The sequence below is a fragment of the Penicillium roqueforti genome, assembly GCF_015533775.1.
Source record: "Penicillium roqueforti strain LCP96 04111 chromosome Unknown scaffold_52, whole genome shotgun sequence".
NCBI lineage: Eukaryota > Fungi > Ascomycota > Eurotiomycetes > Eurotiales > Aspergillaceae > Penicillium > Penicillium roqueforti.
The window spans coordinates 31,160-55,199 of NW_024067616.1; the positions used below are offsets into that span (position 1 = coordinate 31,160).

General features: G+C 50.8%; 8 protein-coding genes across 8 annotated transcripts; 3 read left to right on the forward strand and 5 right to left on the reverse strand.

The window, feature by feature from the left end:
• Positions 1-43: 43 nt before the first annotated feature.
• Positions 44-2,515, reverse strand: LCP9604111_9589 (uncharacterized protein; the record flags this gene model as incomplete). Its single annotated transcript, XM_039077859.1, has 1 exon — positions 44-2,515. The coding sequence occupies one exon, from the start codon at positions 2,513-2,515 to the stop codon at positions 44-46; it is 2,472 nt and encodes an 823-aa protein (XP_038924409.1).
• Positions 2,516-3,820: 1,305 nt separating this feature from the next.
• On the forward strand, positions 3,821-4,476 carry LCP9604111_9590 (uncharacterized protein; the record flags this gene model as incomplete). The annotated part of the gene is made up of 4 exons (XM_039077861.1): positions 3,821-3,906; positions 3,965-4,054; positions 4,148-4,290; positions 4,376-4,476. The coding sequence occupies 4 exons, from the start codon at positions 3,821-3,823 to the stop codon at positions 4,474-4,476; spliced, it is 420 nt and encodes a 139-aa protein (XP_038924410.1).
• Positions 4,477-6,419: 1,943 nt separating this feature from the next.
• Positions 6,420-9,818, forward strand: LCP9604111_9591 (uncharacterized protein; the record flags this gene model as incomplete). Its single annotated transcript, XM_039077862.1, has 6 exons — positions 6,420-6,503; positions 6,562-6,579; positions 6,647-6,668; positions 6,733-6,889; positions 6,948-7,047; positions 7,104-9,818. The coding sequence occupies 6 exons, from the start codon at positions 6,420-6,422 to the stop codon at positions 9,816-9,818; spliced, it is 3,096 nt and encodes a 1,031-aa protein (XP_038924411.1).
• A 724-nt stretch (positions 9,819-10,542) lies between these two features.
• Positions 10,543-11,536, reverse strand: LCP9604111_9592 (F1F0 ATP synthase subunit 5; the record flags this gene model as incomplete). Its single annotated transcript, XM_039077863.1, has 4 exons — positions 10,543-10,656; positions 10,713-10,802; positions 10,875-11,198; positions 11,375-11,536. The coding sequence occupies 4 exons, from the start codon at positions 11,534-11,536 to the stop codon at positions 10,543-10,545; spliced, it is 690 nt and encodes a 229-aa protein (XP_038924412.1).
• Positions 11,537-12,270: 734 nt separating this feature from the next.
• On the reverse strand, positions 12,271-13,225 carry LCP9604111_9593 (Mob1/phocein family protein; the record flags this gene model as incomplete). Its single annotated transcript, XM_039077864.1, has 3 exons — positions 12,271-12,646; positions 12,698-12,791; positions 12,850-13,225. 3 exons carry the CDS (start codon positions 13,223-13,225, stop codon positions 12,271-12,273), a joined length of 846 nt encoding a protein of 281 aa, XP_038924413.1.
• A 579-nt stretch (positions 13,226-13,804) lies between these two features.
• Positions 13,805-16,415, reverse strand: LCP9604111_9594 (putative intracellular protein transport protein (Sat1); the record flags this gene model as incomplete). The annotated part of the gene is made up of 3 exons (XM_039077865.1): positions 13,805-14,685; positions 14,739-15,818; positions 15,881-16,415. The coding sequence occupies 3 exons, from the start codon at positions 16,413-16,415 to the stop codon at positions 13,805-13,807; spliced, it is 2,496 nt and encodes an 831-aa protein (XP_038924414.1).
• A 373-nt stretch (positions 16,416-16,788) lies between these two features.
• rrg9 (mitochondrial ribosome assembly protein RRG9) lies at positions 16,789-17,646 on the reverse strand (the record flags this gene model as incomplete). Its single annotated transcript, XM_039077866.1, has 1 exon — positions 16,789-17,646. The coding sequence occupies one exon, from the start codon at positions 17,644-17,646 to the stop codon at positions 16,789-16,791; it is 858 nt and encodes a 285-aa protein (XP_038924415.1).
• A 2,845-nt stretch (positions 17,647-20,491) lies between these two features.
• Positions 20,492-23,841, forward strand: LCP9604111_9596 (WD40 repeat domain-containing protein; the record flags this gene model as incomplete). Its single annotated transcript, XM_039077867.1, has 4 exons — positions 20,492-21,031; positions 21,090-21,361; positions 21,414-22,247; positions 22,302-23,841. 4 exons carry the CDS (start codon positions 20,492-20,494, stop codon positions 23,839-23,841), a joined length of 3,186 nt encoding a protein of 1,061 aa, XP_038924416.1.
• Between the last annotated feature and the right edge of the window lie 199 nt (positions 23,842-24,040).

Here is a 24,040-nt window from a genome sequence, read left to right on the forward strand (position 1 = left end):
ATCAAATACAAAGTTCATAATACAAGATGGCGTTCCAAATCAATTACCCTTTCACATCATCAGTACTATCGGTGTTGGGTTCACTGGGACTTCCACGCCGAAGGGAGAGGACATTCTTATTAGCCAATTCATCAGCAGTGCGTTCAGCGGCCCGCCATCGGGTAACAGCCTGCTGAACATCCTCAAACATCTCCAGCGAGTCGTGAATGATACCGCCTTCACCGGAATCGGCCACTTGAGTACTCTCTCGCGAACCACGGTCACTAGACATGGGAAAGGCGGGCCCGAATCCTCGTTGCGGAATGGGGTTGAACATGATCGCGTTGGCGAACATGCGAATCAACTCTTTCTCCAGTTGTGCAGAGTTCACAACCCCCTTGGGCGGTATGAAATCCTCATGCTTCTGCAACATGAGCACGCCGCTTTTAGACGGTGTGCCACCAGGAGCGGGAGACTCTCCATCCCCAGCTGGAGTGCTGGCTGCTTCTCCTGCAGTAGCGACAGCCTTGCTGCCCTGGTGAATGGCAGATTTGATTGACTTGAGGTCAGATGGCCGATAGATGAGATCATGGTAGCCAGGGGCGTCGCGCTCGCTAATTGGCTTGGCAAATATGGAGGCGAGCTTGTGGGTAGCTACATCGTTCATAATCGGTGCCGCTGTTCGGTGGAAGTTGCGCGTAGCCATGACATACTGAGTCGTGTCGAATCTCGGGATATCCGCAGGGTGGGGCTCAAGTTCCACTGCTTCACTTGCGCCGCGTTTACGTTTTGTCCGCGGTTTGGGGGTCCCTTCATCGGCGGTAACAGCTGTACCCTTTCGGCGGCCCGTCGCTCGTGGTTCACGCATGGTCTCTTCCGATGGTGCAGCAGACCCATCGCGCGAAGCCATGGATCGCCCACGACTCCGAGAAGAGCCCGAACTCACGGCGCGCGTCCTCCGAATTGGACCTAGTTTCTCGGTCTTGATTATGGGGGCGGGTTTGATGTCAGACTGGCCGCGTTGTGGTTTCTTATCTTCTGCAGATTGAGCTCGTTGGCCTAGATTAATCTTCGGCGGAGGTGACATTTCCATCGCATCAATAGGTGATTGGCCTCGTTCGCTGATGGGACTGACGTCCTCCGGCCGTGGCCGTGGCGGTGAGCTTGGAGAGCGTGAAATCCTCGGACGAGGAGTTCTCTTCCACGGTGTGGAGGAGCCTTGTGTGTCAATTGACAAGCGTGGATGAGAGGCGCGCGTTTCAGAGAAAGATGGGAATGTGGCGCTCGGTGTTTGGGAAACACGCGGACGGCCAATTGGGACAGGTGTGTGAGCTGTAGACGGGACGGCACTGGGTGTTTGTGGAACAGGAGGTTGGATGGGAGTCTGGGCTTGTGACCCTGGCAAAGGCGGGTTGGTGGAAAGTGGTAGTACAGGTCGCTTGGTAATGGCCTGGGCTGCTTGAGGTGTAGCAGCACCTGGGGAGACGACGGGGTATGGTGAGTGGGGAGAAGGATCTAGCTGCCACTGCTGGAAACTCGGCTGAGCGGGGGTTCGCTGAGACGCCGACGTCAAAGGGCCAGCCTTACCCGTAACAATTGGTGCAGGTGGGACGGGATTGGCACGAGGAGCGATTTGCGACGGGTGTGCAGGTGTGACTCGCGGACCGGCTGGTGTGGTTGGAGGGGGTTTCTGGGTAGATGGAGCAAGTGGAGGTTGGATGGACGGTTTTGGTATGGGATCAGTGGTGGTCGGCTGCGGTTGAGATGCTTGCCCAGCTAAGTCTTGCGGTTTGGGTGTCGGGGGTTGCGCTTGGGGAAGGGGAGCTTGAGATTGGTTTATAAGAGGGGCGGGTTGTATTGTTGGAGGCTCCTTTGTCGTGGAGGGCACATTTGTTGGGATATGTTGTGGTTCGGGCTTCGCCTTCTCCTGGTCGAGCGGGATGGTCGTCGCAAGAGGTTGACCTGTCTGATCCTGTACATTTGGGCGCGGCGCCTCTTCCTTCAGAACATCATCCTTTCCTTCGATAGACACCGGTTGCACCGGTGTGAATGCTGTAGCTGCCGCAGCGGCTGATTTGCTGTCCTCCTGCTGTAGCCGTTCCAGCTCAGCCCTGATTTCTGTATACTTTTTCTCATCGTCCCTAATTTCGGTGGTGACCAGATCCCTGTATTTGTCGTAAAGGTGTGCCACTAGCTCTGGAACGAGCGTGGTGTGGGTGACAGCCAATCCATCTGATCGCGGACTGGAGATCTTGCGTTTCTTCGGACTAGGCGGACTGGAGGTATCTGCGGAGCGTCCATTGAGCGAGGGCGCACTATCACGACTAAATCCGTCGCGCATTAATGTCGCGTAGAGGTCTTCTAGCGCCTCCGGGGTCAGGCGATCGGCATCAAAATCGACATTCTCGCGCACGAGCTGGTTGTTTCGCAAGAAGGTTGATATTGAGCCGAAGCTTGTCGGTCGGGAATCCGAAGTCGCTAGGGACTGGAAAAACAGAAGGGATTCAAACGAAGTGTATGCCGACAGAGGAGGCATCCCCCATTGCCCGTCCGGTCGGCCACTGGGGGAAAAGGCTTTGAGGATGGGGGCCACGGTGGTCGGTGATCGGCGATCAGGGTGGTCACGGAAAGTGCTCGGTATCGCTGCACTGTGAGCTTTGGGGGCTAGGTCGGCTAGTATTTAGAGATAGCGAACGCGACAGGCTAGAAACGCAATACGCATGACCCTTCAATCTATCCGCGCGAAAAATTGAGCGGGAAAAAAATCAACGGCGACCACAACGGGTCAGATAAAACACGTCGGATTACAGATGGACGAAGCGACGAGATGAAATGCCCCTGTAGAATTGAAATGCCGATGGAAATGGAAATGGAGACTGAAATTGAGGAGATTCACGATGCTACTGTACTGTATGGTATAGGTCATGTGACCAGTTGCCAGGGAGGAATCTGCCAGAATGCAAGTTATGCAACGTACGACGTGCTGTGTATAAGTTATTAGTCTAAAAATCTATAGATCTGAATGTTTTCTCTAATATCTGAAAGCATAGACGTTTTCAACCTTATATCTTTCGAGTCCCGTAGAAGTGAGGGTATGAAAATCCCCTAGTCCCCTAGTCCCCTGATCCCTTGCCCTGAAACCCATGTCAGGGGCTAGTTTGCCTTTTTCTATAAAGGAAGCCTCTTAATTTCCAATTTCCTGTTTCAAAGGTGAACCAAGTACATACATATGCTGTATCAACCCCTATTTCTCTCTATAGACAGAATGCTAAGAAAGAAGAACCATACACGTAAACCACGGAAGTATAAAATAGTTAGTCAACCCCTGAAACAAACCTTGGAAACCCCTATATATCATCAAAATACGACGCATAATGGCGTAGAATCCCTGTAATACAGTTGTAACACTTACGAGCTCTCTCCTTGCCGGTGGAGATATATGGGACCTCCAATTTCCGCGACTAGTAACATAGTCGGTGGGCTTATGATCATCTCTCGTTTCGCACTTCTCTCCTTCTTTTCCCCCCTTTAGCTTCCTGGCTCCAAAGTTCTCTGCTTATCACTCTTCGATCGCATCGCGACTGCTATTGATATCTGGTATCTCTTTCACCTTCCCACCGGATTGTGGCTTATCTGTCGAGAAGTATAAAGGACTGACCCTGTTTTGTTTTTCGAACAGCATCAAACCCCTCGATTCATTTTCATCTGTGCTTGATTCTTGGCGGTCCTGGTCTCGACGATACCTAAACCGCCTAATACCTTATCCTGCAACTTGCTCTTGCCTCGCCTGTCTCAAGGTCGCATACCCCTCTGTCGCCGTTTAGCTGTTGGGACCCGCGCTATGTTCACAGAAACCAAGGAGGTCGAATCATCAAACACGATGTCCGACATGGATCGCGAGTGGAAGCCGAAGGTTCGGCCTCAGTCGTTCGTTCCTCTATATTGTCGTTGGAGCTTCGGATAGTAGTGTTAACCGTGACCTCAGGACCATGGCGCAAGCATTCTCGACGGCCTTGGACAGCGCCTTCATGCTGGACTCTGACGTCGACAACCTTTCGCAAACCATTAGCCAGAAGTGAGTGGCACTTGTTCATCCCTTTATCGTCGATATCGCGACTCTCGCTGTTATCACGACCCTCATTTTCATGGCGCTAACCTCAAAGCCAAGGAAACAACAGATGTTGATCCAGACCCGTGAATTGGAAGAGCTGCAGAATCGCATCCGCGAGGCCGAGAGGCGCCTCCAGTCCCAGTCTACCTGGAGTGACCACGCTTCGTCCCAAACCAGCCAGGGACAAGACCAGTCAGCTGGTGAGCGCTCAACTTGATTTTTTGCGGGCCGATTTTGATATAGCTGGCCGGGTTTGCGCTGTAGCGGGATCTGACTGTGTAACAGCTTCCCAAGAAGGATCCAACAACGAGCAGCAGCCGGAGCAGTCTGAACCGTCTGAGCAGTTTGAGGAATCTGAGCAGTCTGAGCAGCGGAGAAACAACTGAATTCCGAACATCTGCGGTATCAAGATCTGGACGGTCAAAATATAGGCCACCGGATTCCTGGAGTCGGGACTAGATTAAGGCTGGGACGAGCGCATCAGGGCGGAAATCTCAAACGATCCGTGATATTGGACTCGCGCCGCGTCTGGTAGACGCAATATGTCCCAGTCGGCGTGGTTATTTTATAGGGATGATGTTTTTAGTTTTATCTTTTTTTTTTCTAGCATCCTTTGAGAGACCCCCTTATTGTATGGATATGGCCTTGGAATATTCCCAAGATCGTCCCCCATTTGCACTGCTACGGCGATGCGATTCACCCATGTCTTTTTTTTTTTTTTTTTTGCCTTTGTGCTTGAAAATGAATTCTTTCAATCAGACTTCCCGGACCCGAGATACTATCTGCATATTTATACCCTGGGGTGATGTACCTCTCCGGAGTCACTGGAGATATAGTTCCGGGACTTGTCCTGCAACCCCAGGCCCGAGCCGAATGATAAGCAGGCGACTTGTTGATGGGCTTCCAATGGCGTCCAATCACAGACGTGCAGTCAGAAATTGAACGCCCAACTATCCACTCGATTCCGTCATTGTCCCTGTTTCCCTGGTCGAGGCGCAGAAACCAGGCACGGACTTCGAGGATCGGACTTGATGTGCTACGGAGCTATCAGCTCCTGGAGAGCTGCGGGGTATGATTTTGTGGCTTTTATATGCTTCCTTACCTGTTACGGATTCTCTGCATGGTGGCAACAGTAAGCTAATCCTTTCCGGGCTCCTATAACTTAGGGTTTGACGAGGATGTCATGAGAATATATTGTTTCATTTAAATTCTTCGCTATGGTTACTCTCTTGATTTTTGAAGCAAGGTCCTTGGATGTTAGGTATAGTGAACATCAACAGTACAATATAGACAACCCTGATTGTTATGGTTTTGGGTTTCGCTTCGGAGGTCCATTTTCTAGATAGCCTGTGTAGCCTGTGTAGCCTGCTAGAGGATAATCTACATCTTTACACCAGAGAATCTATAGCGTGTAGGTTGCTATAACCGTTTCGATTCTTCTAGACTCTGCCGCATTAGAAATAGTACCGATCCTTAGGAGAGTTCCGTATGAAAACAACCTGCTTAAAGATGGATATACAAGTTGTGCTCGGTACATATGTCTTAGAGATATGGGAGGTGGATCTAGGGAGTGGGCCTGGTGGCAATTCATTTGATTGCAATCCACTCTGGATTTCTTTTCTTTTTCTTCCAAGCTTATAACATATGCTGTGCTTATTCCAGGCTATGTCAAGCTACATATCGCCTCAACTTAGTTGTAACATGAATGTCTCAGCTACAGCGCTATAAAATGATAAGAACACATTCCCGATGCCAACGTTCAGCGCTAGAACAATCGGGCCGATATTTGGGCACCGTCCACTCCGTATCACCAAATCGACACAGTTCTCGCCAGACCATCATGATTTGTGATCTTTCATTTGTTCCCCGCCTTATATGGGGTGAGATATGGACTCTTTTTCCACCTTGGTAGTTTTGTTGTAAAGCACTACAACGTAGCAAATTCGACGCAAAGGCAGAATAAGCGAGACATAAGAGCTTATAGCTATTTATATAGCTAATCCAAAGTCAATTGATCTCGTAGCTATTTCGGGCAAAAGCGAGGTCCATGACCTGCACACCTTTCCAGGCCCGAACCGAACATAGTCATATCGGCCAATCAGCGGCCCTCATTCCCTAATGCGACCCGATTCTCCACCCGAACCTCGACTGGTGGACCGGTGGGACAGTGATTCACGTCATTTTCTCCAGGGCCGCAGGTTGGCACAGACTGCACCTTCGACAGGACTCCCCTCCATTCTGGCCGATTGCTTCCCCCCCTCTCTTCGTCTTCATTTTCATATATTTTTTTGTTTGGCATTAACTTGGCTACTGCTTTGCAATCGCCATTATGGTCTTAATCGATGGGAAAGAGGTCATTACCGAGGAAGAGAAGCGCCTAAAGGAAGACCGCGAGAGAACCAAGTATTGGAAGGTAACATCTCTCTAACTTGGAACTAGCTTGAGAACACTCCTGCTAACTACTTCGACAGCGCTGGGGACCCTATGTGGTAAGTCGAGGCCTTGGATAGCTTTGAAACAGACAGATTGGCAGTGCTAAAAGCTCTATTGGTATAGGCGGAGAGACAGTGGGCCACAGGTGAGATCTGCAAATCATACCAAATCGAGAAACAGCGGGCTAATGCCGCTTTACCATGGTATAGTCAGAGAGGATTACAGCGAAGACGGTGACGCCTGGAGCTACTTCACCCACGATCACGCAAGATCGAGAACTTTCCGCTGGGGCGAAGATGGAATTGCTGGTGTATCAGATACGCACGGCATTCAGAATATTGCCTTTGCGTTTTGGAATGGCGAAGAGTAAGTCTAGACTCCGTTCGAAGACCGTGTCTGGTCATGGAATCTAACGAGAGCACAGCGACTTCTTGAAGGAACGCCTGTTCGGTTTGTCGAACCCTCAGGGTAATCATGGTGAGAGTGTCAAGGAGGCACATTTCCATGTGGACAACACCCCAACGGTAAACCCTTCTTTAAATTCAATCCCGTTATCTCAGAATGCTGACCCGGAGTATAGCACTCCTACATGAAATTCCTCTACAAATACCCCCAGAGAAAGTTCCCTTACCAAGACCTCATCGATGAGAATGCAAAGCGCTCACGCTTGGAGAAGGAGTACCAGATCCTTGATACTGGCATCTTCGACGACAATCGCTACTGGGATATCTTCATCGAAACTGCCAAGGAGGCCGACGATGAGGAAGAATTGCTCTTCCGTGTCATCGCGTACAACCGCGGCCCCGAGCCTGCTCATCTACACATCGTCCCCCATGTCTGGTTTAGAAACACGTGGGGCTGGGGTGACGAGAAGAAAAAGGAAAAACCATCTATCAAGAAAGAGGGACCCATGGTGGCCAAATCGAAGCACAGCGCAATCGGCGAGCGATATGTCTCCTTCGCGCCATCACCTCCAGTTGGATCTAGCGATGACGATATTACGCCTCAGATGATGTTCACCGAGAACGAGACTAACAACAAGTTCTTATGGGGTACCGAGAACACCACCCCCTATGTAAAAGACGCATTCCATCGTCATATTGTCGACGAAGAGAAAGGCGCTATCAACCCAGACAACGAAGGTACCAAGTTCGCTGCGTGGTACGCTTTCAACAACGGCGAGGGAGTTCCTCCCGGCGAATGCGCCGTTGTTCGTTTCAGAGTGTCCCGTAAAAAGGAAGAATTTGTCGACGAAGAAGTTCTGGACGATGTGATTGAACAGCGCCGCACCGAGGCGGATGAATTCTACTACCACCTCAACCCTCTCCCCATGAGCGAGGATCTCCGCAACATCCAGCGTCAAGCTTTCTCCGGAATGATGTGGTGCAAGCAGTACTACAACTTCATCTGGGATCAATGGAGCAACGGGGACCCAGGTGAAATTCCTCCTCCGGCGGGCCGAAAGGGCATTCGCAATGAGCAGTGGCGTCATCTGTACATCGACGACATCTTATCGATGCCAGACTCTTGGGAGTACCCATTCTTCGCTGCGTGGGATACTGCATTCCACTGTATCCCACTGGCTATGATGGATCCCGATTTCGCAAAGAAGCAACTCGATCTTCTCACCCGTGAGTGGTACATGCACCCGAACGGTCAGCTGCCTGCCTACGAGTGGAACTTCGGCGACGTGAACCCTCCCGTACACGCATGGGCTGTGTTCCGCACGTTCAAGATTGAGCGGAAGATGTACGGACGACAGGATCTGGACTTCCTGGAACGTGTGTTCCAAAAGCTGCTGCTGAACTTCACCTGGTGGGTGAACCGCAAGGACTCCGGTGGCAAGAATGTGTTTGAGGGCGGCTTTTTGGGACTCGATAACATCGGCCTATTCAATCGCTCGGAGCCGTTGCCCACTGGTGGTGTGCTTGAGCAAGCTGACAGTACTGGTTGGATGGCCTTCTACTGTCTGACTATGCTCAACATAGCCCTGGAGCTGGCTAAGCACCGTCGCATTTACGAAGACATTGCATCCAAGTTTTTCGAGCACTTCCTGCTCATCAGTGATGCAATGACCTTCCGTTCGGGCGATGACACCGTGCAGTCCCTCTGGAACGAAGATGACAGCTTCTACTACGATGCCATCTCCTACGGCGGGCCATGGACCCAGCAGCTACCCATTAGGTCCCTCGTCGGTTTGATCCCGCTGTATGCGGTTCTCACCCTAGAGCCCGAGCTCATCAATAAATTCCCCTCGTTCAAGCGGCGAGTGGACTGGTTCATCGAGAACAAACCAGACATAGCCGAGCGCAACATCGCCAGCATGAAGCGCCGCGGCAAAGACGACCGACTCCTACTGGCCCTTGTCAGCAAAGACCGTCTCGTCAAGATCCTGGAGCGAATGCTCGACGAAACAGAGTTCCTATCCAAGCACGGTATCCGCTCCATGTCCAAGTACCACGAAGACCACCCCTACTCCATGGACGTCAACGGCCAAACCTTCAAGGTCGGCTACGTCCCCGGCGACTCCGACTCCTCCCTCTTCGGCGGCAACAGCAACTGGCGTGGCCCGATCTGGCTCTGCGTCAACTTCCTCCTCGTCGAGTCCCTCCTCCGCTTCCACATGTTCTACGGAGACACCCTAAAAGTCGAGTGTCCCAAGGGTTCAGGGGACTACATGAACCTCGGCCACGTAGCAGAAGAACTGCAGCACCGCATGCAGCACCTCTTCGCCCGCAACGACGAAGGCCGCCGCGCTGTAAACGGCGGCTCGGACCTCCTCGATTTCGACGAGCACTGGAAAGACAATCTCTGGTTCCACGAGTTCTTCGACGGCGACAACGGCCGCGGGCTGGGGACATCGCACCAGTGCGGATGGACAGGTCTGATCGCAAAGATCATCCACGACACCGGTATCAACTGTCGTCTACCGCAGACGCCGCGGTCGCCCTTCGCCGCCGCGTCGCACTACTTCGACGATATCTTCTCCCGTTCTGGACGACCGCGCAGCTCGGGCCGTCCGTCTGTTCGTCGCTCGTCGACTACTCGCTCCATCGGGAACCGGAGTGACTTCTACTCCGGCGATGCTACACCCGCTGCGTCGACCGTCTTGGATGATGATGGTGAGAGTTGTGGTCCTAGTCGTGGGCCCAGTCGCAGGGGTAGTACTGCGGACGCTGATGCCCAAGATCATGTTAATCACTATGTGGAGAGTCAGCTGCAGAGAGTGCGCAGCTCTGCTTCGATTGCTGCGTACGAGGATGAGTTTGAGACGCAGGTTGACAGGGATAATTAGTAGAATGGGGCAGTCTCTTCGGCTTTGGATGCTGTCTAACTTTTGCATTCCGATCGTCCTCGTTTGATATCTGTCTTTCTTCTTTCTCTTCTCTCCTGGCCGCTTTCCTATTTGGTTGCTTCTGGACCTATTTAGTTACTTCTGGACACGACAGTCACGATCTTCTTTGTGCTTACTCTTCCCTTTTTCACATGTGTTGCATCTCCTGCTATCTATCATTTCCAACCCATTCATACATGGCATTTCGGAGCATAGTCTTGATCTCTAGAGCATTTGGTAGCGAAGTAGACGTCAATGATATCATGAGCTCCCAAATAGAAGGGACATAGCTGCTCGCCTTGTGGGTGTATCACGTACCGCTCTTGCACTCCTACAAGTCAGATATAGAAATAAAAAAGTCATTGCGCAGATTAACCAGCGATCAGACCGGCAATTCGGGTCCAGACATACGAAAGGGACGGCAAACATCAAGGTAAACAGATTGAGTCAAATGATCAACCCACTAGACAAGCTGTCTACCGTACCTTGTAGGACTCAGGCAAACATCGATCTATAAGACATCATTTATAGATGAATCTGTGCAATTGAAGTAATGAGAACAAAACAAAATGGAGGTAGAAAGTGGAATCTTAGAATCCCCCTTTTCCCCTACGAACGCTACCGTTCATCCGGGACGATATGCTATAATCTAACCATCCCCTCAAACACTGAGGCTAATTTACATTTACACAGCATCGGAAAGAGCCTTGTTCATCTTGGCGATCTTAGAAGAAACGCTAAGGTCGACGGTGCGGTCGGCAATCTCAACGATGAGTCCACCAACGATGTCAGGGTTGACCTGGTCAATGAGTTAGTAAATAGCTACAAAAAAAAATTCCATCGATTGTAACGAACCTTGGTAATAACCTTGAGCTTCTTGCCCTGGCTGAACTGAGACTTGGAAATGGCCTTCTCAAGACGGTTAATGGTCTTGGCATCGAGCTCCTGCGGACAAACTTTTAGCTTATATCCTTATTTTTTTTTCTGCGAGTGAAACACAGCTCATGGAGTACGTACCTGAGCACTGGTGATGTGGAGGTCGATCTCGCCGTGGTAAGCGCCCATCAGGGTAGCGAACTTCTCGCAGACACCCTCGAGGGAGCTGAAACGGTTGTGCTCGGAGAGAGTCTGGAGGAAGTTCTTGACGACACCGGCCTTGTCGGCCTTGTCAGCACCGGCGACCTTGAAGAGCTCCTCCACGATGGCCTTCTTGTCCTCGTCGGTGAGCATAGGGGAGCTGAGGATGCCGACGAGCTTCTTGTCACCCTTGAGGGTCTCGCCGAGGTTGGCGATAGCACGGGCAGTCTGGTCGAGAGCAGCGGACTTGGCGGAAGCGGTGTACTATTCACGAGGATGGTTAGAAGGGTAATTCATTCCGGGTTTTTGCTTGCAGTGTTTTGATGAGGATCTGAACACTGCTTTGAAGAGTGTGGGAGGGGTCGGGGAAAGACGGGGTGTTCGTCGCGAAAAGGCGAAGCACACGGTCGCGACAAGACCGAGGCGATGGAGGTGCATACCAGAGCAGAGGCGTAAGTGCCATCAACGCCGAACAGGGCGACGGGGGCGCGGGTATCCTGGGCCGGGGTGGCATAGGTCCTGATTCCGTTAACGGCGGCGGTGCGAGGAACCGAGAACTGGGTGGCACGCAGGCCAGCGCGGGCGAAGCGAGCGGAGATCATTGTGCAATTGGCTGGAGGAATGGCCTCGAGGAGGGAGGAGAGACGCAGAGGGTTGGATTGAGGAGGTGATATCGACGTTCGGAGTGCTTGCTTCTCGAGGATGCAAGGTTGAGACCTCCGGGCCGAATGTTCCCGTGGTCACGTGTACGCACACAAGGACCAAGTCACGTGTCTGTATAATTGCTTGGCGGCTGGGCATATCTTCGACTCTCAAAGGAGTTGCGAGATCCATACGCTAGTGATGTTGGAGATCCATCGAGTTTCGGGTCAACTATGCAGCAGGAAACATGAGATTGATCAAATCTCAGATTAGCGGCATATTAGCTATAATTAGTGCATCTGGTGGCCTACCAATGATTGGGTATTGTAGGTTATCGTAGGCTATTACGGAGTATGGAGAGTGGATTTAACAGGAAGAAGGATAACAATGTGGTTGTCTCTTTTTGTCATCTGCTTCCCCCGAGGCTGAGACTGAAAAGGAGATTCATCTGCGATAACCTACAATAACCATCAAGGCGTTCTTGTTACCAAATCAGAAAAAAAAAATACATGGATTCATCGCTTCGGTCTTCGCGTCAGGTCAAGCCCCAAACGCCAAAAGCCCATGCTAAAATACTGCAATGCATGCCGCACCCGAAACGCCATTAAGACACCTTTCCGTAGAACAGCCAGTATCCCTGACTGCGGAGATCAGATGCAAAACACAATCACTACCCAATATCCCGATTCAATCCTTAGTCGCTGCGTAACATGCTATCGACCAAATCACCCAGCGGTCCCCAGAAATCCTTCCCGCTGGCCAGCTTGTGCTCGTCGATGAACAAAACATAGTGTTTGAAGCTGGTGTTGAGGTGAGGCTCGAGGCCGAGATGCACTACCACTGGATAATGGTGGCAGTAGATGTGGGCGTAGACACGGTATAGACGCTTGAAGATCTGGCGGAGAAGACTAGGGAAGGTCTTGGGGAATGGGACACCGATTCGGCTAGGGAACATTTGTTCGTTGTCGACGTTGCTCTGAACCCAGGCCATCAAATGTTCGATGTATTCCGGGGCGGACATCTTGGTTGGCCGCTTGAAATTCTCCGAGTCTTGCCAGAGGTACTCGAACCTATCCAAACGTGTAAGCTGGGGTCAACGAGCTGTCGAAAAAGCACCGTACTCATCTGTAGCCTTCATCTCGGGACATGTCTGCGGTGAGCAGAACTCAGTTATTGAGCCATAAAGGAGGTTAATCTGGTTGTAGAAGTCGACCACTAGACCGCCAAAACGTTAGCAGATACCCCCAGTACAACTCCGCAAGATGTTTCTTACCATTCACGGCGAGCCATTCATTCTGATCTTCGCCTTCGGGCAACTTCACGGCCTTGCGCAAGCTACCACTTCCAAGTGTAGCCTCGGCAAACTGTCGTAGCTGATAACTGTTTGTGCCCTTGGCGGACGAGCGGGGCTTGAAGGGGGCGCGTGTGCGTGCATTGCTGGGAGGTGTTAGTCCAAAACAGCCCTGTTTGAGTGCGCGCACTGCCGGCGACAGGTAAGATGGAGGCTCCGAGAGGGGGAGATGGGAAGTGCGAGTAGTGTGGTACACGACGGAAGGGCTGATGACGGAAGGGAGTGCTTGCGGGGAGCGAGAGGCAGGCTCCCCAGGGGAAATGAAATGGGCAGCAGGAGGGGTAGCGGGGACAGACATGGTGGTGATGAACGAAGCCATATTCTCTCAGGCTCGAGGAAAAAAAAGTAATCCCTTCGGTAGGGGTGTATTTCGGCGGGGTTTGCGCTGATCGCGATGTGCCTGCATTCCAATGTTAGATACTAGTCGCTGTCCGATATTTGAGGGACGCCATCAGATGTGTAGATGCGCTGACGTGCAGATAATGCCAATGAACCTACCTGACAATAATTCTGGATGATATGTTCGAGAGAAGCGCAAGGAGAGAGATGTTATCGGGTTTCAGCTCCACCAGAGTTGATAAAGTGCCCAGATCCGATCGGTTGACTGACCGCGTTGCCCCAGTTACCGCGTCGACGTCACAGACTATAAGATATATTTTACATTTACATACTTGGTAGCAGTCGCACTGTCGTTATTTTCGATTCAAATATAGTATCAATTATACATGGGAGTCTAGAGCCTGGTGGGGTCTATATTTCTGGGAGTTTCTCCCTCGATGGCACAAGGGGAATATTTAATCAAAATAAGATCAAGCATAACCTGCACAGCAGGCAAGCACATGTTCATCTGGTATACCTGTGGTGTACATCTGGAGTTCTAGATTGGGTAGCCTTCATTCTCCTCGGGCAGTCGTTCTCGAACAGTCTCTCCATAAACCGTCAGCGGGATAGCAATCTCGAATGATTCACAGTTCAGATGTTCCATGGCAGACAGCACCGTGCCGCGATCATCCGATGACAAGGCCTCGAGTAAGCGAGTGCCTGATGGCGGGGCCCCTTGATCGCCTCGAACACTGGATGTCACAAACTCGAATCGTAACTCCCAGTCGAGGGTCACACCGCTCGTCAAAATTGAAGGCGTCGCTGTGATGGGGATAGCAGGGCTGAAAGCCACTCGGGTGGCATGGAGTGTGTTCTCAAACAGAGAAGCATGGATGCGCCGTGTGGTTCGGTGAATACTGGCACTTGACCGGATGGCCAAAGTAGGGGTGACTTTCTCGGACGTCTCTAACGAGGCACGCACAGCGTAGCATGGAATCGTAGCATCTCCAAAATCCATTGTGGCGATAATGGTCTCTCCAAGTCGATGAACTGGTCGGTTCAAGACGACCACTGCGATACGTTTACCCTCGCGGGCAATCTCAAAGCGATTGGGGCTGCGGCGAGAGTTCACAGCCTGGTTACTTCGAAGGATAGCAATATCGATGACATCCTTGGAAGTAAGCATCTGAGGTAATCCTTCGACGCTAGGTCGTCTCGAGGGCGTAGCACCAGGTGGGAACAGCGTGTTGGAACGCGCACGTTGCTCCAAGATCTCATCCACAAAACCAAGGAAGTCGGCCGCGGAATGGTGAGACTTGCTAATACTTTGGTTCTTCGTTGACACAGGCATCACTGGCCCAACCTTTTGGACCTTCGCTTCATCCCGTAGAAGTACATATGGTGACATCAAGTCATGGCCAAGAATGTCTCCCTTTTCTATAAGGACGTGAGAAATTGGGATGGAAGGAAAAGCAAAGAATGTAACTTACCATTCACGCCGCTAAAAACACGGAAGGGTATGTTGATGCGGTTGACCTTTTGGGGCTCGTTAGGCCCGCTAGGCCGCTGAGTTCCAATGACCAAATTATATGAGATCTTGATTGCTTTTCCTTTATGACTCGCCGGGAGTCCTTTGGGAAGGGAGAAAGAGAAGGAATACGACTGTTCCTCTCCTGGTGCCAGTCGGAGGTCAACAAAAAGCAGCGACTGCGAGGTGGACAAGAGCGGAATTGATCTCGACGATGTAACACCACGCATTTCTCGTAATCCGTCCAACTCGTTATTTGAAAGAAGGCCATTGATAGATTCCTCGATAGTGTTCCATCTGAGTGAGCCCCAGAACCCACCGCTCTTACGTGGTCGTTCGGCTGTTGGCGTTGGGCGGCCAGGAAGTCCGCCTGAACTCGGTTGGCCACCAACAACTCCCTTTCGCTTGACTTCGTCGAAGGCGGACTGGTTTACTAACGACCCATCGACCGTGAATGATGCGTTAACCTGCGCATAGCCCATCAGCAGCGCCTGGCTGTTGGAGGCTTTGGCAGGAGATGCAACTACGCTTGAATGATGCCGCGCATGCCGCATGGAGGGAGCTCGCCCATTCTGGAGAGAATAATTCGTGTATTCTGATCCGAGGGTCTCGGTGGAGTGGTCGCTGACTGAGTAGAACTCCCCACTGCTCCGGTTGCTCCCGTTCACGCTTGTGACTGATATGATCCGAGTTAGTTGCTGATGCGCCGGTCCAGATAGACCCTGTACATCTTTGAGAGTGGGTCTTCCCCCGGTTGATGATGTACCGTTCGTTGTCGCCGACTTTGGTGATGGGGTGCGCACGGTGCGACTGTTAGTCGAATCGGCTGAAGCCGCGGGCGGAAACTTAAAATCGAGGGGAGGTGGTTGGGGCCGTCGGGAAGGTGGACGCAATGGCTCTATGGCACCTGTTGGACTCGTCGCTCGAGAGCCAGGTTGGGTGGCTCGCCCCAAGTGGGAGGTATCGACTCTCAGATTGCCATTGGGATGCTCGTTGGGAGCCTCTGTCAATGGAAACGGAGAAATATGAGAGGGAGTTCTCGCTGATACGAGACACTCATTAGTTGAAAATCCCTTCGCATGTTTTGCACTGTCCATCATCTACCTTTTTTGTAAGAATCCTCGTAGCTATTGTTCCTCCGCGGTAGAACCTGGAGACTCGCCGAGCGCCCATGACCCCTGACTGGCTGACGTCGATTGTAAGGAGAAGGTGTCGGATCGGTCTGGCCTTCGCTATCAATGGAGAGGATTGAGACGGATCGTTTATGGTTGTGGCCTTGTTGCCATTCTCGCGGTGTAGAGGGGCCGCTGTTCGGAGGAAAGCTATGGGAGCCGACCAACGAAGAGCTCAGGGACGAGGCCGTCCGGTGATAAGGCTTCCGTTGGGAGCTGATGGAGTATGATCGCCGACCGGAAAAGAGAGCCTGGGGCGATTTAAATCCGAAGAAAGATTCCGAGTTCGACTTGGGTGTGTGGTTTGCGACTCGAGAGACCTTCCGTGAATGTTGTCCTTCACCCGCGTTATTGGCATCGGCGCCAGTATCGGCCACGTTCTTGAATGTTATAGTACATTCTACATCCTCTCCTGCAAAGATAGTCTGGTCCTTCCATTTCACGAAGACTTGGATGTTGGATGGCATGGCGGTTGTCTCAGCATGTGGGCTGCGGTTCGAGGGCCAAGGTCTGGAGGGAATTGCCGGCACGTTGAGCTGTAATTAGGTCGAAGCTTGGTGAAATATGCCGCCATTAGCATTCTGTCAACTCGAATGAACCATGCTGGTTGGAGAGTTGAAGATGTGTTGCCGGGGGAGTTGTGGCGACGATATCCTTGCTCCTAGCTCCACCCCGAACTAAACCCCGAACTACGGGCTAAATGCCATGATACCCACCCTACTCCATACTGCAACCAATTACTAGTTATAAGAGATATGTTGTTTCCTCTAGGTTATATTATTTATTGTACAAGCGCAACTCAAAACCCCATATATAGCATGGTATCATGTACACAGACGACTATCTTCGCTCGCGATTGTTGTCATCATACAGCACATGGAAATCCGAAAGGTTTCGCGTGCGGTTTGTCGAAGGGCGAAGACCAAGTTCAGCCATACGACTCCAGATTCTATCATGCCGATTTTCCCATCGCTTGCGCCGACTCTCCATCTCGTCCTCCGATGGGCGCCATTTGCTCTTCAAAATTCGGCGAATAGCTTCCGGAGACATCTCAAACTCCTCTGCGAGGACAGCAGTCGTAAATTGTTCAGGTGCCTTCGCGTGAAGATGACGGATGCCATCGAGGGCATCAGGTGAAAGCTTCTTAGGTGGATTCCAACCACCGGCGAACTTCTCTTTCAGAGCGGCTTTTTGCACTTGCCAGTTCTCGGGCTTTCTCTTTCCTCTGTTCTCGGAGAATTGTTTCGATTTTTCGGCTCTGTCTTGCCAATCCCTGCGAGGTTCTTTTTTCACCTCCCTGCGAGTCTCGTTGCGGAAAGCTCTGCGCTCTCTGTCGGTTCTTCCGGTACTATCAGGGTCCCTTCGTTGATCTTTGGGGTGGCGTTTATGAGTATTCCAACCACCTGTCTTGCCGAATGAGTCGTAATCTTTCTTTGGTTTTTTGTGTTGAGAAGGCAGGGTGTCATCGGCGACAGCCGTGGTTTCAGGGGCTGCGGGTGTTTGTTGATCATTCTGAGAATCATGCAAGCGCGAAATTGAACGGAAGGATCTCTGAAGATGGATATTCAAAGAGAAAAAAGGACCGGAGGCAAGAGGTCGGCGATAGGGGCTTGAAGAAGCGCTGGTGAGCTGAGAGCGGAAAACATTGCGCAGAACGGCAGGCAGGGCCAGCCTCGATGAGGCAGCACATTTAGCCATCTTGGGAATATGTTGTAGATGAATGAAAAAAGGGAGTGACGAGCAGAGCAAAGTTGATAGATAATGTGAGATCTGGAAGTTCCAGAGGTCATCGAAGAGAAAATATCCGGGTGGCGATAAGAGAACTAACAAGCGAGCCCCAAAATACATAGCAAGACCTCCTTGTATCTCAGCAACTACATACAGGTGCACGTTGTTGGAATTTATTGTCAATAGCTATTGATAAGACTTTGTAACTCTATACATTAATTTGTAGAAGATCGAGCAGCTGCATTATTGTATTGAAAATTGCATTGCTAAACGCCAGAACTATATACATCGTTCTTTACCTTTTTTCCGACATAAGTTGTACCAACATCGATCATGCTTTAGCTCTCATCTGATAATCTGACTAGTCCTATGGGACACTACCTAGGTATTACCATTAGAAGGTTGTCCCTTTCTCAACGCAGAAGTTGTGGTGCTGGTAGTAGTGGAAAAGGAAAGGTGGAATCAGCCTATCGATGGTGCGAAGACCATTCTAAAATGTCCCTCGAACGACTGGTTTTCGGCTCAGCGTTGTTCACAGAGACAAGCAATTCTGCTGACTTATAAGGAGGACCTTTCATTGTTGTATAATGCCTGGTAGCAGCAGCTCTTCTTCATCACGCCCAGAGCCAAAACCGACGGCATTCAGATGCGTCTGGCTGGAATGATATTCTTGAAAGAATAGACTGGCAAATTCCAATGACCTCAGATAAAACCCTGCTGATGCCCAGTCTAATAAACAAATACGGCCACCATCTAACCAGAGAAGCTTTGGAGGGGCTATATTGAAATGATAAAATACCAATAGGCTAAGATCAAATTGAGCCTTGCCATATTTGGGGAAAACCGGCTATTGAACCATTCCTCCAGTTACTAGGTATGACTCGGGCCAGAGTAAGTCAATTGACGGGCTACCACATAGGCTACCAGCGCTATCGGCGGTAATAGAGTGAAAATACTCAGCGAGTCTAAGAATGTAAGAGTTCAGAAGAGGATCAATAGTTTTGCCCGGAATCAAATCCGATACTATATAGCCCCAACCCTCATTGCCTATAAAAAATGAATGAACCTAAGGGACTATAATGGTATCTGGTTTTTTTTTACGCTTTTCGCTGATTCTTTACCTCGTAGGGGGAGACTTAACGGCCGAACTTAACCACCAAGTCACAACCCGGTAGTTTAACGACCTGGTTGCCATACTTCGTGCCTCCAATAAGTTGATCCTCTGCATAAGAACGGCAATAGTCATTAATCGACTGGCGATTGTCTAATTGAACAGACATGGTGACATCAGACATTAAAGAGAGTAGCAGGGGGAGAGAGCAAGAAATACATAACTCGGCAACATAAGCTGTACGTCTCTCATATAAGACCATGGGGCTATTCATGTCTGCTATATTCCATACTAAAGGCTACGAATGATGATATGCAAGTAGTAACAAATAACCCAAGATATAAAATAAGATCTTCATTCTTTTCCCCATCTATTGCGATCTCTCAGTTTGCGACTATCGCGAGTACGAGCGACAAACTAAGTATGCCACCGCGGTATTACCAGGTAGTATTTTGAAAGTGCGGTATAGTTTTACCTCTGCAATTGTATCAAGTTGCCTACGATATGTATACGCTCTCGGTGTATTTAATTGATACTTTACCAGTGTATATGCTCTATGATGACTCTATGTGGTAGTTTAGAACACAAAAGCCACATGATAGTATCAGAATTCTACGAAGAGCAATATGAAAGACACCAAAAAGACACATAATAGCAAGTCATATGATATGGGGATAACTACCCGAAACCTTCCAAAGCTTACCAAGACTACTCGCTTTATCTTAAGTGAAGGTTGCATTTCAACATGGAGCTTCCTGAGAAATTCCGGGGAGAGCTACTACGTGGATGATGGTGAAGGAGATTGTCACGGGTTAGATCCCACATGTGTAGAGATCTTCGTGCTTACGGGGTACAGATCTATTTGATTGGTAGAAATGGGCATGTAAGATTGCCAAGAAGTTCAACACCGGAGCTGCCGATGTATCGCAATGGACAGGTCGAATTGTGCCAGTGAGATTAGGGCATCGGGGGGCACGAGATCGTATTCCAGGCACGTGAGACTGAATCGAGGAAACTTCCAAGATTAATGCAACGATCGGACGAGCAATCGGAGCTGTGGGCCTTCGGTAGTGGAACCTCCCATGAGCCTCCCTTGGGTCTGATCTGATCTGATCTGATGTGATCTTGCGATTTAATCACATCCAACGTACGGAGTATAGCATACTCCCATTAAAGCTCACGCTGAGCCGATGGTGCGGGTAGTGCGGCGACCTGTGCGTACACGACCCACCGTTCATATCACGCTTTTCCGCAGATCGAAGGAAGTCCCTCGGTCTCAAAAGTGAGAATCCGGTAATTCCTCAAATCCAAGAGGCCAATCAGAAGCCAAGCAAAAAGCCCAAATAACCCCATGGAGCCAGGGGCATCCAGAAGGTTCAGATTCCTCTGACTGGAATGATCTGCTTTAGTGCGGAATGAGCTTCGTGTTTGTTGACTTTTCTCGTCCTATACCCTCTTTTGGTGAGTTATAGATGTGTGTGTGGATAGAGATCGGACTTAGCTGATCAGAGCTTCATCCTAGCTTGCCCCCACTAATTCTACCAATCCTCCACACTGTCTCCTGACCGACTCTCCGACATAAAAATTCCGGACGCCTACTACAGCCTCACTGGCATCCTCAAACCTGTCTGATGAACTTTGCTTGACATGCAAATATCCCACGCTCTTAGAGGACATTGAAGCGCCGACCGCCTCCCCGAGGATATGGCCACCACCGCTCACCCCAGTGCAAAAAGCAAGCTTGCTGGACCCAGCGCATCCTTGAAAATCACTCCTTCGAACTCTCCAGTCCTCCGACCAGGGACACGAACCCCCAGCAAGACCCTCCATCAATCCTCCTTGTCCCTCCAAACCGTCATCGGCACAACAACTACAACCCCAAACGGATTTTCATGCCATGATCAGAGCAGAAGCTTTGCGCTATGTGCTGGATCAGCAGCGGTTCTTGCAGAATTGGACGAGAACGACAACATAACACAACGCTTCTTCCGAGCCCGCCCCTCCGCGACGAGTGTCAACCCGTCAACTTCTTTTTACAACCAGTCGACTCCCCCGGGCAGCCCGGACCCCAGATCACGATCCCTTTCCCATATCCGGTCGAATCCGCATCTTAATGTCAATGGGTCTCCGTCGAGCGAAGTCATCGACATCGGCAGTCCACGTGGATGGTCTTCGAGGGAAAGAATCAAAGCAGTGACGAGTGTTTCAATCAGCCCGAATGGAAGATTCCTTGCAGTGGGAGAGGTAAGTGGGAATCGAGATATAAATTATTGCCACAACAACGGCAGCTAACGACGTCAAGACTGGCTATAATCCTCGAGTCTTGATATTTTCGACAGCGAGAGATGCCTTACCTGATGTTCCTCTGTCCATTCTAAACGAGCATACCTTTGGTGTTCGCAGCCTGGCGTTTAGCCCAGACTCTCAATATTTGGCCACGCTCGGCAATCCAAACGATGGATTTCTCTTTATGTGGACAGTAAACCTCAAGAATGGCTCGGCCAAGTTACACTCTGTGAATAAATGCACCTCATTTATCAATGATATGTGCTGGGTCGGCCATACTTTGGTCACGTACGTTTGATCGGATGGGGATACTTAGCAGTCAACTAATGTTTTTCTTTAGGACCGGCCTGCGGCATGTTAAGGTCTGGCGTCTTCCCACGGCGATTCGGCCTGTTTCACCGACCAAGTCACGTTTGAATGTCGAGGTAGCTGCCCTCTCGCCCAGTTTTGCCCCAAAAGCACTTACCGGCAGGAATTGTCTACTGGGCACCCTAGGCGATAATACTTTCACCTGTGTGAGCAGTATATCCCAAAACGAGGCCGTAATCGGCACAGATTCAGGCGCAGTTTGCTTTTTCGATGATCGTGAAGGATCTCAGAAGCTGATCACGGTAAAGCAAGTTGGGTTCAGCATCACTTCGTTGGCCGTGGACTTTGACCAAGAGTCCATATGGGTAGGTGGAGGAGGAAGGCAAATGCAGCGATTATCATTTGAAGTCTTACGTGGAACATCCACGCCGACTTCTCCTGCGCGCCTTGAAAAGAGTGCACTTGACAAGAAAGGCAAGGCACCGGCGATCACTTGCATGGGGTCTCTTAGTTCTCATCTGGTTACTGTTGAATCAACCCGCGCGATTCATGTCTACCCGATTGACACTCTAGGTGAAGATGGTGAACAGGAGGCAGGCGAGGCTTCCATGCCGGCCCATCGGGACCCGATTCTCGGTATTTGTCGCATGGATTTTCCCAATAACTTGTCTGCAGACTTCTTCACGTGGTCTCGCAATGGTACGGTGAACTTTTGGGATGCACAAGGGAAGTGTCGAGGATCGAAGAATATCGATCTCGACCAATTTCCCGGAAAAGAAGACGATGCGGCAAACGAACTCAAAGTTCTGAGGACCGCTGAGAATGCGGACTGGTTTGTCTCTGGTGACAAGTTTGGTGTGTTGAGGTATGTACAAAATTAGGATATGAACCGAATGTTCTTTAGCTGACTGTGATGCAGAATCTTTTCGAACGCCGACTGGACTTGCCTCAACGAGGCGCGCGCCCATGGCGGAGAGATTACGGATGTGGCCATCCAAAAAATGGACGAGACCTGGCTGATAGCTAGTTCTGGGCGTGATCGGATGGTGCAACTATTCGAGACACGGGACAACGAGTTGCAGTTGATTCAAACCATGGACGATCACGTCGGGGCTGTTAATCAGTTGCTGTTCATCAACGAAGGTGAAAAATTGCTTTCGTGCTCCGCAGATCGCACCGTTGTCATAAGAGGTCGCGCGACACGCGAGGTGGCTTGTGGCACATCTGTTGCCTATCTGATCTCAAGGGTCATCACTCAAAAGGCTTCCCCCGTGTCGATGACACTCTGTCCCGACGACTCGAACATTCTATACCTTTCTACCATGGACCGTTGTGTTTCGAAATTCGATATCCCAACCGGCCGTCAACTTCACAGTTTCAAGGCATCTGATTCGGAGACAGCTGATGCGGTGGTTTTGGGCTCTTTGACAGTTGCCTCCGAGATCTCAGGCCAGACTCCGAAGGTTCTTATAGGTGTTTCGAGCACCGATAAATCTATTCGCGTCTATGATCTAGAGCGAGACCAGCTCCTTACTGGTGAATTTGGCCATACAGAAGGTGTAACCGATGTGTTACTTCTGGAGGAGCGTGATAAGTCCGATGGGTCCCAAACCAAGCGCACAGTGGTGAGTGCCGGTATGGACGGGATTGTGATGATATGGAACCTATCTGTCCAGCAACAGGTCTCCCCAGACCTTGCAAACACACGGGAGGACGACGAATGCCCCGTCAAAGAAATGACAGCGGCAAGGCCCCCTCTCCGAAAAGTCCTTTCCCGCAGCGAACTCGCCGGATTTCAACGACCGGATAGCCCGAATCCTCCAACACCAACACCTATCCGCGAGCACTCTCCAACTCTACTCCGCAAGCTGTCTCGGCTATCCCTAGCACCATCATCACTAAAAAACCACGCCGTCTCAGAAAGATCCTCCCCTCCAAACCGCCTCTCCCCAACCCCGGGCCCAAAGCAAGACCGACACCGGCGGTCCCCATCCCCAATAAGCCCAAAATCAAAAACCCCAACACCCCGGAAACCACACACCGCAAGAACCAGCAACCGCCGCACATCCATCGACTTCCGCAACCGCGGGAAAACAACCCCGCGCAGCGAGGTCGGAAGCTTAGACACATCCACCGAGCAGCTGTGCCGGACTCTGCGAGTGTATCGCAAGAAACTCAACGGCTCGAGTCAGCGCATGCAAGCGCAAAAGGAGCTCGAGCGCGAGCTCAATCTCACACTCCGCATTGTGGGTGGTCATAGACAAAGCAGCGATGAGAGCGGCGAGACAGAGACAGATAGTAGCGGTAAGGACATGGAGCGGGAGCCGAAACAGAGCTACTCGGCCATGCCCAAGTTGCCTCGTATCCCTCATCGTATGCCGTCTACCCCGTCGCTGCGGTCCAAGGGGGTGCGGCAGGCTTCGCGGAGCCGTTCCTGCGATGCGCATGGGGAGGAATGAACTGGGTTATCCCATTGGGGATCTTTATTCTGCTTTCGGAAAAGTTACAGACTGCATTTTTGGTGTTTTATGGCTTTCGTGGAATTGCTGTGGCGCTTTCATAGTGCCTTTCCTTGATTCTTTCTTTTTGCTTTCTTATTTACTGACATCTTGACTTGAGCATTCTCTTGATTTCTCCCTTTTGTTCCATTGCATCTTT